Consider the following 15,000-nt stretch of genomic DNA (forward strand, 5'->3'; position numbering starts at 1 on the left):
TATGTGACCCAGATGCTGCGGCCAACCATGGCGAACCCCTAAAGCCCAGGGCGGAGCGGAGCCCTTGTGTGCCAGCGCACATATACACACACGTGTGTGCGCACACACCCACCGACACACACGTACAGTGCCGTTTCTCATCCTGTTCACCAATGGAGCCACGCCGGCACAGCTCACGGCGGCTACTCATAAGGAAATATGCTACATAAGCAAATTTTACACGCACACATGCACGCAACACACATACATGCACGCGCGCACAAATACACACATGCATACATAAACAAACACACACCTTGATGCAAAGAAGATGATTCAGAACTGATGGACTACATGAACCTAAATCCCTTCGATAATCTCGATCCACACCATAAAAAAATCCCAACAGAAACAAACAATGAGGCCACTGTTTCCCCAAACACGCAGCAAGTGCCAAATTGTTTTAAGGATTTGGTGTGTTCCTCTGTCCCTCCCTGTTGGCCCGGTGGTAATCAGTACAATGTGAGGATGGCAGAGCCCAACTTACCTCTCCCACAAACTCCGTTACACGTCCCCACGCAGACACACACACACACACACACACACAAACACGCAAATGCAACATATGTATACGCACAAACACTCACATGCCCGCACACACACACACACACACGCGCGCACGGAAAGACTGTGACTTTCTACACCTTTATCGATTGCGTGGTGCGTCATCTGGTGACTTTATTGCATGTAAGTGCATGATGTTAATGAGACTGAATTGTTTCCGTCCACAGCTTTTCAGGAAGACCTCAAGCATGTTGACTGTTAATGAACACACTGTATTCTCACTTTTAATTGTTTCGTCCTGATTGTCAGCTTGTTTGTTTGTCGTGATTAATTACAATCTTATTGATTGCTGTTTCATTTGCAAATCTTTTGAGAACAATTAAGGAAAAAAAATGACTTCTTTTTCTCAACTCCCTCCTTGAAACTCCTTTTATGAGCTAATAAAACTATAATAAGCATTGGAACAATGAGCAGATTGATTGGTGCAATTTGACAAGTTCCATTATTTACTTTGGCTTTGCTGTATGGATAATTACTCTCACTTGTTTTGATGTTTGCAAACAACTCAAAAACTGCCTCAAAAAGTCCCCTCGTGACAATTTGGCTCCAGGTTTTAATTTGTATTACTAATAACCCACTTTGTCAAGGGTTGTTTTGGGTTTTTGGGTTTTTTTTTGTTTGTTTCGCCTCTGCAATACTGCGACCCTCGGAATCTACTGCCAAGACTCTTAGACTCACAAGAACCTTCATATAGGGATTATTGCTCGATACTGTCTGTGGTCCAGAACTTATTTGTCTTTGCTCTAAGGAGGCCTGGTTCATATGGCTTTGAAATTAGACATCTCATGCGCTGTATGATGAATTCACTTGGGATATTGATTTTCAGGAAGAAAAAAAAAGCCGCAGTAATCCAGACCAGAGACACTCTGTGTATGTAGTTCTCTTTGAACTGGCTGGGGGAGGCTCTGGATTCATATTGCGTGATTGGCATGGCTGTGGTGTTGCTCCTCTGTTGCCGTGAGGCTTACACCGCCATGTGTGCTGCTGGGAAGAACGCGTACAGGCGGGCTGCGCAGCCCAAGAGGGAACGCGAATGCCCTGTCAGTCTCTTTAATGCACTCCTTTGATTACCATAGCACCGCCCACTGCTTATCCAGTTACCAGCCTCCTCGGTGCCATTGGCTGCATGTGCATAATTATGCGAGGTAGTGAATCCCTTGGGGGGGAGGGGCCAGTTCTGAAAGAACCCCTTTGGCAGGGAGTATAGAGGTTTTATTGAGGATATTTCTAAGCTAACCATCAGGGACCAAATTGCTGGATTGTAAAAAAAAAAAAAAAAAAAAAAAAAAAAAAAAAAAAAAAAACTCTCCTTCTCTCCCTCTTTCTTTCTCCACTCTGTCTTTTTCACTCCCTCACTCACTCGCTACATTTCAGTGTGCAGTGCGGAGCACTCCAGTACCCAGAGGCACACAGAATGCGAGGAATCCTCCTTCCCGGCATAGAGAGGCAGCCGCGCTAACAGAAGCGAGAGAGAGAGAGAGAGAGAGAGAGAGAGAGGGGGGAGATAGAATAGAGGAAAAGCAAGACGGGAGCGCTGAAAGCCGACGCGGTTCAGGAGCTGGAGACCTGGACTTGCCCCCTGTAGGGTGAGCGGCGTCCCAGTGTTCTGATCGCCTCTCCATCCCAGTGCGGCGGGGGTGATGGGGTGGGTGCAGGGGCTCATGCCTAGCCTGTGTGCCCTGCTCTGGCTGCGGCTGCCGGGCCGAGTGGACCCTGCCGTGCCCTTGGAGGACTTCTACCCATTTGGCCAGGAGTGTGGGGACTCTCAGACCGATAGGCTGGATGACGGAGGCTCAGGACTGGTGGGGATCTCGGTGGCGTTCCCCTTCTTTGGAGATCGGCACACAGGGCTCTATGTGAGTTATGGAATTTGTGTGTGTGTGTGTGTACGAGAGAGTCCAGCAACAGAATCGGCTCTTTCATTCACAGCTTTATTGGTGTGTGTGTGTGTGTGTGTGTGTGTGTGTGTGTGTGTGTGTGTGGGTGCAAATGTGTGCACGTGCGGCGTCTGTGTGTGTGTCAGAGACATGTTGCATTCATTGGGGCTTGTGTTCGGGAATTGTGTACCCGGACATGTGTATGAAGTTCACATGTTACACATATGCACACACATACACGTGCACGGAGACGCCCGCACACACACAAACGAGCACACAGTAGCGAGGCTGCTGATGAGAGTTTTAGTGCAGAGATGACAGCTCGTGCTGCCAGTGCTATACGGACACATAAATTGCGGTCGGAGAAAGTGGGCCAGGCGGGGGAAACACGCACGCACACACACATCTCCCCAAAAATACCCTGCCTCCCCAAAAATACGCCCCACCGCCCGCACCACACATTCAGCACCACCGGCCAGGTCTGGCTCAGGGTGCCACGGCAACAGTGGGCAGGGTCACAAAGTCCTGGCGCTCCGGCGGCAGGAGTGAGGTCACGGTCCCAAAGCAGCGGGATGGGACCCTGCTGGCACGCTGACACAACGCCTGCTCGCTGTAGCCACATGCCATTCAAACACCCGCATGCCTGATACTTCCACAGGCAAGATTAGATTTCTGTTTGGATCCGTCTCGAAATAATGAAGTCAGTTGGATCTGCGTCTCGACGGAGCCAGCTGAAATAGTGTAAGGTTTTCTTTGTGTGTGTTCTTTGTGTGTGCGCGTGTGTAAGAGACAGAGGCATGCCTGATTCCATGTGCGTCGGTGTGTGTTCATGTGTGACCCTAAGTGGCATCTCATATATCAGAGAGTGAAGTAAATATTAATGTGACTTAGAGACAAGATAAGACGTGTTGCAAATAGAGATCTAAGATTAGATTAGTGGTGGCATGGTGGAGAAAAAGCACTGGGTTCTGTGGGACGGGAGCTCTCTGGTGCAAACGCAGGTCAACCAGGCAGTAAATGTCACTAGCGCTCGCGCGGAGGTGTACGTCAGGTGCAGAAAGCACAGTGCGCCCCTGATCTCTGTAGCGGACCGGAGCTGTTCCGAACGCCTGCTGCGTTCCGATCTTTGCCATGAGAAAACCGATTTGGCAGGTAAGGTTTGGGGACGCGTTCTCATAGATAATCCCGTCCGGGGCAGGCAGTCCAAGTCTTTGGGCCAGATCAACAGGAAAGCTCTTGAACCAAACAATCTGGGCGGTTCTTGGGCGCTGTCTTGTGGTTTTACTGTAAGGGCTTCCCCAAGGCACAAGGAAGGAGTCAGAACTGCCTGCTTTTCCCTAAACCTCTGGCACCTCCTCCTCCTCTCTGTCTTCAAAAGAATTTGGAAACTCTACAATACTGCTGTGTGCTGCTTGCTGGCTCTGTGCTCCACACACACACACACACACACACACACACACACACATTCTCTTTTCCCCTTCCTGCATCTGTGTGTGTGGGTGTGTGTGTGTGTCGGTGTGTTATGAAGATGTATGTTTTCTTTGGTGCAGTACCAGCCACTGCAGGAATGAGCCCCCCCCCTGCTGCTCCCTCCACCTCTCATCAACCCTCTGCACCCCTCTCTACCCTCTTTCACCCCTCCCCACCCCCTCCCCCTGCACACCAACCTCCTCCACCCCCTCCCAACCCTTCTCCATAGGCCGCATTTGCGTGCTCCACTGCCAAAGCCGCTGCAACTGCGCGGCCATCATTTGTTTTGGTTTGGGTCTGGGAGCTTTCACATGTTGCGGGGACCCCCCCCCCCCCACCCGCTCACACCTCCACCCACACTCCCAAACTCGTCTCTGCCTCCTCCCCCTCAGATAACGAGTGCAGGGGTCTTCCCTCTGGACCCGTTCAGCTGCTCAGCTGCGCAGAGCCGAGATCCCTTTAACAGAACACAGATGCATCTGCAGAGAGTCTCAGGGATGCCAAACAATGCAGGCTCTCGAAGAGCTAATCTTACAAACGGCTGGGATGGAGCAAGAGGAGAGGGCCAAGGCTGAGGAGGAAGAAACTTTCACAGCAGATGTGTAAAAGGCACGCGGAGGCTAAGCCGAACGCAAAAGGGCAGAGCGCTCCGGCCCCCTGACGAGGGTTAGCGCAGCTTGCAGAACTCGGCGAAAACAGCACGACGTGGTGTCCCCGCTGAAACCCTCCGCCTGCACACGGACCTGTGAGGTGGTGTGAAGTTTGGGATGTGATGCCCTTTCTTGTGCAGTGAATGCACAAGATGTCCTTTCTTGTGCAGTGGAGATGTGTGGAAGCAGAAAAGGGGAACAGGCCCAGGTGGACAGGCTCCGAGACCCCACGGCACACTCTGCACACATCTGCTAAAGCTCATCCTCGCCACTTCAACACTTTAGTGTTTGCGCAACAGATATTTTTATTTTTCTCTCCGAGTGTGTGTGTGTGTGTGTGTGTGTGTGTGTGTGTGTGTGTGTGTGTGTGTGTGTGCGTGTTTTGGCCTCACTTTAAGTGGCCCAAATATTACTGTAAGAGAGTGTGAATGCATGTGTGTGTACAAGGGTGTTTATGAGGCTGGGTACACAGCCTTGTCACGCTTTATAGCCTTTATATCATCTCTGCAAGTTACGCTCAGTGCGTGAACTGGGAGGCGATTCAGGAGGTCACACTCAGAAATTCATTTTCCCCCACAGAGCCGGGGAGCGAGTTATTTGTCCAAGGGCAGGGTGCCATTCAGTTTATTACAAGGAGACATCAGAGATATGAGCTGTCCTGCTGACGTGGAGAGACAGAGGGCATCTGACCTGGACGTGCGCTGGCCAGCCTGCTGGTAGTGAGGCTCAGGGATTACTCCACCCTCTCGGCATCCCTCGGACACGAAGGAGGGGTTAAGAAAGACTGTGAATACACCCCTCTGGGTGAGGAAGAGCCGGTGTTTGCTAGAGATGGATCTTCTGTTTGGAGGGATTTGTTTTGGCCTGGCTTTTCCCCGATGACGGTTTATTTTAGTCTATAAAATATTCAGTTCCAAAGAAAACTAGCCTAGGAGAACCCAGGATATTTCCGGCAAAGAATTCCCAAAAAACAACATGGGACCAGGGCAGATGAGTGTGGAGTGTGCAGATATCTGTATATGTGTGTGTGTGTGTGTGTGTGAGCAGGATCTTGGATATCTTTCAGAACGATATCTAGAATTTCCACAGTTTTGTTTGATTTCTTTACAGTTACAATGCCCAGTGGAATTGCTAAATTGATGACATCCCACTTCTGCATCCCATCGCTGTTTTTCTGTTTTTCTGAGGTAGCCAACCATTTGAAGCCAAGCAGGAATGGCTTCCACTCTAAGGTTTCGTTTATGTCCATTTACGCCATCCTATATTCAATAAGGTACACAATTCATCTGACCTCTTCCAGATTCTGTGGGAGATCAGCGCCAGTGGCGGTGCGCATTACGGCCCGGCCCGGTATTCCCTCGTTTAGAACTCGGCAAACGCTGCCCGGCTAAAGCTGCGTGTCTGTGTCCTGGAAACGACACGTTCTCCGTCATGCATCTGTACCTGCCTGTATCGGAGCCTGCGCTTGTAGAAGCTGAGTTCAGTCCACATGCCTCTCACTCTGTTCTGCTCCCGGAGCCCCTGAACTCCCACACACTCTCCATCATCTGTTCCATTCTCAGTCTCTACCTGCCCTCTGGTTCTTCCTTCTGTCGCTTCCTTCTCTCTCTCTCTCTCTCTCTCTCTCTCTCTCTCTCTCTCTCTCTGGTTGACCCTGGCTCCGTCACCTTGCAGGCAGTGCTGTGTTCCACTGTCAGCCGGACTGTGGAAAGAGGAGACTGTGGTCGTCCGATTAACCCGACGCCTCCGCCGCCGAGCCAAACCAAACTTCCTCTTCTGTTTTTACAGCTCGCTCTTCCCAATTACGGTTTCCATACGAGCAGGGAGGGGCAAGGAAGCACACACACCCACCTCCACACACACCCACAAGGCGCGTTACACACCTTCGGTGCACTGTAGTCCCATCAAACCGAACCATGCACTCCCATCTCACCTGTACCGCCCCTGTTCCATTAGGCAGGCAGTAGCTTGGCTTTCTGCAGCAATCCTATTTTGTCCTTCAGATGCCCTTCCGTTTTTTTCTTCATCTATAATAAACGATCCTTTGGCACTGTGACGTAGAAAGTGTGTGTAAGCTTGCGCCTGCTTCCCCCTGAGCTCAGAGCCTGGATTACACGCCGGTCCGCTGCAGGTGTGAGGGCTTCCTTGCCAGAACAGGGATTACTGTGCACAGTGGGTCAGCAGTGGCTGGGGTCGCCATGAGCGGACGAGCTGTGAGCTGCTGTTTAGCGGCCAGCTGGCAAGGAGACCCCGGCCTCAGCAGGGGCGGTTCAAAGGGATCGCGGCCCTTATTGTCGCTTCCTGCACTGACAGTGGACAGCAGCCAGGGCAGGTGTGAGAGGGTGTGTGTGTGTGTGTGTGTGTGTGTGTGTGTGTGTGTGTGTGTGTGTGTGTATGAGTGAGAAAGGGAGACAGAGATAGGGGGCCTTAGTTTTCTCAGCTGTGGACATGCATAAGTGGTGGAATAAGGGAGCTGTCTGTTCCCCAATGGGAAGAGTGCATGTCAACCATGGGAAGTGTGTGTGTGTTTCGGCCACGGGGAGCGTGCGAGTCAGTCATAGGGAGTGTGTGTGTTGACCGTAGAGACTTGTGTTTGTTGGACATGGGGAGTGTGTGTGTCGACCATGGGGAGTGTGTGTGCGTCGACCACGGGAGCCTCCCTCAGTCTTTGATCATGTGACTCAGTGGAAGCAGAGCGGTAGCAGCGAGCCTGCCAGAACCCACAGGTGTTCCGCCCTCACGCCCTTTAGTCAACATGGCCCATACATCCAGCATCTGTAGCCCTACATCAGAGATGCTGAACACAGCTACTGTTGACAAAACACCTCTCCACATGTCCTCCTGGAAAGAGTCCTGTGTAAAAGATTGTTGTGTCTTCTTACTGTAGTCTTGACTCACTGTTTATTTTTTCACATCTACTTAACTTCCTTTTGACATGTTCCTGTCTAATTATCGGTTCGTGAGTCTAAACCAACTTATTTTACATCACTGGAGAAACCTACGTGTGGAAAAAATAATACTAGACTGTTTATGAACCCAAACAAACAAGAAAACATTACAGTCATGGTGGAGAGCGTCCTGCCCACGGTCATTGGTGGTACTATCAGCCAGTGCGAGGGGCTGAATGGTGTCCCTGATCCCATCCTTCCCTGCAGGTCAACAACAACGGGCTGGTGTCCTTCCTGAGGGAAGTGTCCCAGTTCACCCCAGTCGCCTTTCCCATTGCTGGAGACCGCAGGGCGGTGGCGCCCTTCTGGGCCGATGTGGACAACCGGCGGGCGGGCGAGGTTTTCCACCGGGAGAGCAAAGATCCTGGCATCCTGAAGAGAGCCACCGAAGACATCCATCGCTATTTCCCAGAATTCCCCTTGTTTGTGGCCACGTGGGTCCTCATCGCCACTTGGCACTGTGTCACGTTTTTTGGTGGAAGTTCAACCACTCCGGTAAGCATGCCCTGTCCTGGAACACCACGGCACTGCATGGCTACCTCTAACACCCACATTTTAAACTCACAATAGGGCAGGATGATAACTAGGAGGAATGTTTTAAGTAAGAAAGACTACTCAAGTAAAAAAGTTAAAAAGACCGAGTAGTGAATTACTTCACCGGAACTCATTTAATAACACTGGGCAACTGTGTGTGTGTGTGTGTGTGTGTGTCCACAAACTAAAATATGTGGTCCTCATAGCTATTTTTACGCTAAATTTGAATCAGTTTTAACGATGTTTCTCTCAGGCACGTTTTAAAGTGAAATTTACAATAAGTATATTTAACTTATCCATAAATAATCCGTAAAATATGTACAATCGTATGAATTTGGCCAGTATTTGCATTTAGTTGGTGCTTTTATCCAAAGCAGTTTACAATTATGACTGAGTACAACTTGAGGGTTAAGAGTCTTGCTCAGGGGCCCAACAGCGGTGGGTCTTGAACCAGCAACCTTATGACTACAAGTCAAGTACCCTAACCTTAACCAAGTACCTATTTGGCCTCAGGAACATCCCTCTTCAGCGTCCAGTAGTAGTCTCCAAAAATAGAGGGACTCCATTTTCCTTGGGACAGATTTTCCACAGGCCTACTATACATAACGATATGTGAGAATATTTGATTGTAAACTATTTGTCCTGTGAAAGTAGGCAGCTAAAAACACTTTGGTAGATCACATCTGGTAAATTACATACACATATATACAAATATGATGGAACAACAACAACAAAAATCCATATGGTTCATGGCCAAATTCTGAAAACATATTTGGAATCAGTGTGCAAAAATATATATACTGAACAGCTGTTGCTCTGGGTCTTGGTCCTACTTAGTCCATGTGTTGTCAAGCTAAATATTGTGAATGTAACATAACTCACAGGCATCACACTGGATTTGGTGATCATTTTGTGATTAGTACAGTTTCGGGGACTATTCCGAGGTCTTGCCCAAGGTCACTTATTAGACATTTTACTTTTCATATATTGCAAAAATGGATTAGTCAGACCGGCTGGCTAGCTAGATTAGATAGATGTCCTACTGTGCCTAGATTAGCTAACAACTGCATGCCCTGTATGTGGTCGAAAGAAATATCAATATATAAAACCAATAACAAACCTCTATAATCTTTATAGTCTTTAAAATATGCCTCTATATGGGACATGTATTGCTGGCACCGTGAGTTTAGTTCAGTTGTTGCATTTATTTTTTTCTGCTGCTGGTAGTTTATTGCTATGTAGCTAGTGTTAGCTAGCCAGCCATTTTTTCCTCAGAATATCATCGATATCGGGATACCACACTTTCATATTAATAATATGAATATTAATAATGCACACTGGGAACAACGATTTCACACACACACACACACACACACTTTTAAAGAAAAGCTATATTGCGAGCTACTTTATATTATATACTGTCCAGTTGTGTAACTTACTGAGGCAACGTGGTGGCACTCGGCGATCATCTTTAGGGATTTCACCAACCCTCCCACACTTGCCATGTTGTGGCAAAATGTACAAAATATATCTAAATCATTTTAAAAATGTAATTGAAGAAACGTTGACAAATATAATGGAGTAAAATGTACTGAAGTCAGGGTAAATAGTAGCCTCTTTTAAAGCAGCTCTTAAAAGTACAAGTTGTTCACAACGTTACTTAAATAAACGTAATCGAGTAAATGTCACTACCCAGCTGGTCTATGCAACAGAAATATAACCTACTTCTCATAAAGCAATAAGCGTACAAAATACGCCACGTTTAGAGTGATTTTCACTTGTTTTTACCATAATGTCTATAATATCCTTCACACCTCTCCTACTCCTCCAACCAGCAAAGTCTAAATGACAATGCACGACAATCTGATGTTTAAACTGTTCTGGGGTCACTTGAGACCCAATCATGTCAATGTGATATGATTGTCTAGATTTGGGTGCAAGCTTTTACAAAATGTAGGCTTCTCTCCACCAAAACATTTTCAGTGCTGTAGTTATGAAGTTCAGTTTTAAAATTAGAGCTGGGGTTCTGAATCTGCTGAGGTCCAGACTGAAAGGAAGTCTTCCAAGAGCAGAGGTGGAGGTTCTAGAAACAGAAGCAATATTACTCACTGAGCTGATGGGGCACTGGGTGGAGTTTCAGAAATTTCATATTCTTCAAGTTTCTTCACTTCATTTCAGTACAATTTGCAACTCAGGCAGTAGAGGTGAGTAAGCATGCGTTCATATCCTGTGTTCATATCTCATCCCCACTGTAATATCATGTGTTCATATCTCGTCCCCTCCACAATAGTGTCAAGTGTTCATGTGTTCTCCCAAAGAGAACACATTTGGAATTGTCTCATTATAAAATGATGGGACAGAGTTGCAGTGATACACAGATTTGGTTCCACCTGGTTTTAAAAGTAGAGTGTGTAGGGACTCATTAGGTAAATAGCTGCAGCTCTGTGGAATTGGTTGCCAGCGTATTTTAAATGATTGCTAGTAAGCAAGTTTTTAAAAATTCTGTTAAGAAATGGATCCAGGAGGGGGGATGGATAATAATTAGATGGATATTTTATGAATTATATTATGTTATTTTAATTTTACTTTAGTTTTGAGGATCAAATGTGTTGTGATAATTGTTTTATGATGCCATGTTTGCTATTTGGTTGCTAATAGGGAGTTTGGTGTTGTAATCAGTCTTTGGACTTTTTGTGATAACCCAGACTGTTTCTGTTTTATTATATGCACCACACGGTGCAATGCAATGTAGATATTGTTTGTCTAAAACACAAAATGGTCCAAATCAAATCAAGTCAAATCAAATCAAATCATATCCAAGCTCTAGTGCAGTTACGTCATGAATTCATATCCCATCCTAATGCCTGGTGGGTCTGTTCTGAGGACCATGGCTTCTCAACCTGTAATGTTTCCTGTGTCAAAGGTGAACACATTCCAGGTAGTACTCATCACAGACGGAGACCTCTCGTTCACCATCTTCCAGTACCACAACATCACCTGGACCACGGGCATGCATGCCAGCAGCGGGGGGGACGCAGCTGGCCTGGGGGGCATTGCCGCACAGGTAGTGCCCCGGTGTACCCTTCCTCCCTCCACACATGACCAACAACCCTCCTCTACTTCAATCCAGAATTTCTCCTTTATTCCAGAATGACCTCTTTATTCTAGAATAACTTCTTTTTTATTTCTGTTGATTTATTCATTCGTAGTTTTCCACTGACCCCCTTTTCCGAGGAAACTGGGCACTGTATGCGATTCAAGACGTTTATGCTGGCGTTTTTAAGATTAGGCACAATCAAGAGTATTTCTTGTGCGTCTGCTCGCTGACTACAGCACTTTAAACAAATCCTGTCCAAGAAATAGATTTTTAGGGGGAATTATAGGAGCTCACCGTGACCATTATGAAAGAACTTTCCCACCTGTTTCCCCTCTTCCCAGGCAGGTTTTAACGCCGGCGACGGGAGGCGCTATTTCAACATCCCGGGGTCTCGCACTGCTGATGTCGTGGAGGTGGAGACCACAACAAACGTGGGCTATCCCGGTCGTTGGGTGTTCCGCATCGATGACGCCCAGGTGCAGGTGGGCAGCTGCAATGATTCAGGTAAGACATGATGAAGGAGAAAGAGAGAGAGAGAGAGAGAGAGAGAGAAAGAGAGCGAGAGGGTGAAAGGCGAGGAAGGTTGAAGGCAGTTCAGCCAGAATAAAAGCCCATCCTTTCTACTACGTTACCACGGAACCTGATCAGTCTGTAAGCGTAATTTATCGTGTCATAATTTATCACGTCACAGACGTCGCCATCACGTCCTTTCTCCTACCTACAGCTTCAGTCTGCCCACACCTGAGGCCGTGCCTCCACGGAGGTCGTTGCATCGATGACTGCATCACGGGAAACCCTTCCTTCACCTGTTCCTGTTTAGCAGGCTTCACTGGCCGCAGGTGCCAGATAGGTAAGACGCCCACACGCGATATCGCTGCTTGATTTCGTCCTCCGCCTCCCTCAACAGGAAAGAGGAAGTCAGCTTGTAAAAGCAGGATTCCGCCCTGCTGGCCAGGGCGACAGCCGAGCTACTCCGGTCACATCTGCTTGTGATGCACACGGTGACGGGCCCTTCCACCGTTTCGCTCTGGTCAGGTCTCAGCCTCTCCTCCCGCCCTCGATCGGGGACTCCCTTACGTTTTCCCTTACGCAATAGGAGGCGCATGGTGAAAGGAGGCTGCGCAGTTCACGAAGATCCTTCCCACGGGCACATTTGCTATGTAGCTCAAGCTCAGCAGTGAGAATCCTTTGTGCAAGCAGGTACAAAGTAGTGACGACGGTTTCGGTGTTGGAGGCTTGTGTGAAGAAGGGTCCCTGTTTCTCTTCCGTTTGGGTAGATGTCGACGACTGCTCCTCCCAGCCCTGTCAGAACGGAGGCTCCTGTCTAGATGGACAGGGAAGTTTCGCCTGCCTGTGTCCACTGGGCTTTACAGGAAGTCTTTGTGAAACAGGTAAGATATCCCATGTTCACCCTCAAAGTTTTACCTCTCCAGCCAGTTTCCCAAACCCCCCCCCCCCCCCCCAAAAAAATCATTTCTAACTATGAAAAAAAAAAAAAAAAGATTTAATAAAATGAAAATACTTTCTCTATAGAATCCAGGACTAGATTTAATCCATATCCAGGAAATCAGTTCCTGGATTAGAGGGTTTTGTTGTGCCCAACGCCTTGTTGGTTCTTAATAAATTCAAAACTTAATAAACTTCAAAACTTTTAAAAACACTCATCCAGAGTAACTTACAAACACATGCAGACAACAGGAAGCTAAATGGCAAAAAAAGTAAACAGGGAATCAGAAATAATTTAACACAAGAGTGATCCTATACTGTCCTAGCCCAGCCTAACCTAAGAAAGTAAGAAAAAGCGGTAATATAAAAGAGCAGCATCCTCGATTCCGCTACTAGAACTGTAACTGTATTTCTTTTGATACGGATCATCCAGGCCACATTTTCTCTCTCTCTCTTTTTGTCTTTTTGGTCATCCACAAAAGTTCCAGGTTTTTGAATTCCTTCAGCCAATTTGGCATCACTGAAGAATTTAGCCGTTCGGAGTACTTCAGCGTTCCATCTACGCTGCTGTAGAGCTGCAGTGCTACAAGTTTCGGTTTGTTTAGCAGCTGGTGCGTCCTGACTGGCCAGCCTGCCTTCTTAGCCCATTTTGCAAAGAGAGAGATGCACAGATGCACAGAAAAGAGCTTTGAAGTTTCAATTCCCGTAAGCTTTCCACCATGCTGTGGTGTCTCTCTCTCCCTCTCTCTCGCCCCTCTCCTGGTGCTACGCTGGCTAAAGCCTCCCTCTCATTCCCACAGTCCAGCCTGCGGAGATGTATCAAACCTCTAATACCTTTCACAGCCAGGAGCACATACTTTCAGAGTGAGGGGAACAGCGTGGCGGATATATTAATCAGCTGAGTAAATACCCCGTATGTGTGTGTGTGTGTGTGTGTGTGTGTCTGCGTATTGCCTGCAGACATAGACGAGTGCCAAGAGAATCCATGCCTCAATGGAGCAAAGTGCACGGAGGACGTTGGGAGTTTCACCTGCGTGTGCCAGGCGGGTTTCGCGGGGTCTGTGTGTGAGACAGGTGAGAGACAGGCTTTAGGCAGTGTCAAGGAACAGGCAGCCCCTTCCGCCTTGGGCCTGGCACACTGACCTGGGCGCAGCGCCCCCCCGAGGCCTGCTACAGTGTGGTTCATTTGAGTGCAGGGCGGCACTGCAAGGCATTACCTTACCGCCTTCCTCTTCTCCCTCCCTGCGCGTGTTTTTTTCATCCGCTTCTTGCGTTCCGAATATTCCGAGACCACCGAACTTTCCGAGTTTTCCTAGACGTGACGTTTTCAGAAATGGCATTGACGCGATCCCCTCTGCTTAACAAATTGCGTTCTCAACAGCGAGGCTTATTGATGAAACGCAAGCCCGGTTGGGAAACGCTTTAAACCCATACCGTTGGCCCTGCACATATCATGAACCCTTGTTTCTACAAGACTGGATTACTCTTAATGCTAGACACCTGGTCAGTGTAACTGTACACCCACCCCAAGCTCTAATACATCCTCAAGTCTTAAGACATCAATACAAAGTCAATACGGAGCAGTTCCAAACATTAACTCCTTAAAGGGCCTCTTGTGCTGAATGAATGAACCTTGTGTTTTTGTGCTTGTGAACTCAGACATAGACGAGTGTAAGTCCATGCCGTGTATGAACGGAGGTGTGTGTGCGGACCAGGTGAATAACTACACCTGCATCTGCGCGGCTAACTTTACTGGACGCCACTGTGAGACAGGTGGGTATCCTCAGGGCCTGCTGCCTGCAGCACTCCAGCTTTGTGTGTGTGTGTGCGTGTGCGCGTGTGTGCGCGTGTGTGCGTGTGTGTGCGTGTGTGTGTGCGTGTGTGTGTGTGGGTGTGCGTGTGTGCGTGTGCGTGTGTGTGTGTGTGCGTGTGTGCGCGCGCGCGTGCCAGGTGCTGAGCATTATCCGCCATTTATTTTTATTATTTCCCCTCGCAACGGGAAAAATGTTTCATGATAGAAGATGCTTACATAGCCAGCCAAGTCACATTTCTCTCTCTCTCTCTCTCTCTCTCTCTTTCTCTCTCTCTCGGGTTGACTTCCTGTATAATAACATTTTCCAACTGGGACATAAAGACACACACACAGACAGACACACATACACACTGACACAGACAGATTCTCACACACACACACACACACACACACACACACACAAATTGAAATTCTGAATAGAGAGAGACTGCCGGCGGCTCTAAGCTGCACGTCTGACTCCCTGACCTTCGTGCTTTCAGGAGCGTCTTCTTGTTCTCGGGCGCACGGTTCTGCTGCGGTTGACCCCTTTGTGACCCCTTTGGTTTGCCTGAGGTCAAAGTGG

At 48.1% G+C, this 15,000-nt stretch overlaps 2 protein-coding genes across 7 annotated transcripts in view; both read left to right on the forward strand.

The window, feature by feature from the left end:
• Positions 1–995, forward strand: part of crocc2 (ciliary rootlet coiled-coil, rootletin family member 2) — a 43,558-nt gene extending 42,563 nt beyond the window's left edge. Inside the window, exon 37 of the mRNA XM_035524049.1 lies at positions 1–995. This exon is cut by the window's left edge and continues 51 nt beyond it. Coding sequence (XP_035379942.1) covers positions 1–42 — 42 coding nt within the window. The 3' untranslated portion in view covers positions 43–995.
• A 922-nt stretch (positions 996–1,917) lies between these two features.
• Positions 1,918–15,000, forward strand: part of sned1 (sushi, nidogen and EGF-like domains 1) — a 30,719-nt gene continuing 17,636 nt past the window's right edge. For all 6 annotated transcript variants that reach the window (XM_035524050.1, XM_035524052.1, XM_035524051.1 and 3 more), the window contains exons 1-8: positions 1,918–2,459; positions 7,756–8,043; positions 11,006–11,146; positions 11,521–11,683; positions 11,904–12,029; positions 12,457–12,570; positions 13,586–13,699; positions 14,285–14,398. In XM_035524050.1, the coding sequence (XP_035379943.1) occupies positions 2,244–2,459; positions 7,756–8,043; positions 11,006–11,146; positions 11,521–11,683; positions 11,904–12,029; positions 12,457–12,570; positions 13,586–13,699; positions 14,285–14,398 (1,276 nt within the window). In that variant the 5' untranslated portion in view covers positions 1,918–2,243. The remainder of the gene's footprint in view (positions 2,460–7,755; positions 8,044–11,005; positions 11,147–11,520; positions 11,684–11,903; positions 12,030–12,456; positions 12,571–13,585; positions 13,700–14,284; positions 14,399–15,000) is intronic.

The sequence above is a fragment of the Electrophorus electricus genome, chromosome 3 (genome assembly GCF_013358815.1).
Source record: "Electrophorus electricus isolate fEleEle1 chromosome 3, fEleEle1.pri, whole genome shotgun sequence".
In the NCBI taxonomy this organism is placed as follows: Eukaryota; Metazoa; Chordata; class Actinopteri; order Gymnotiformes; family Gymnotidae; genus Electrophorus; species Electrophorus electricus.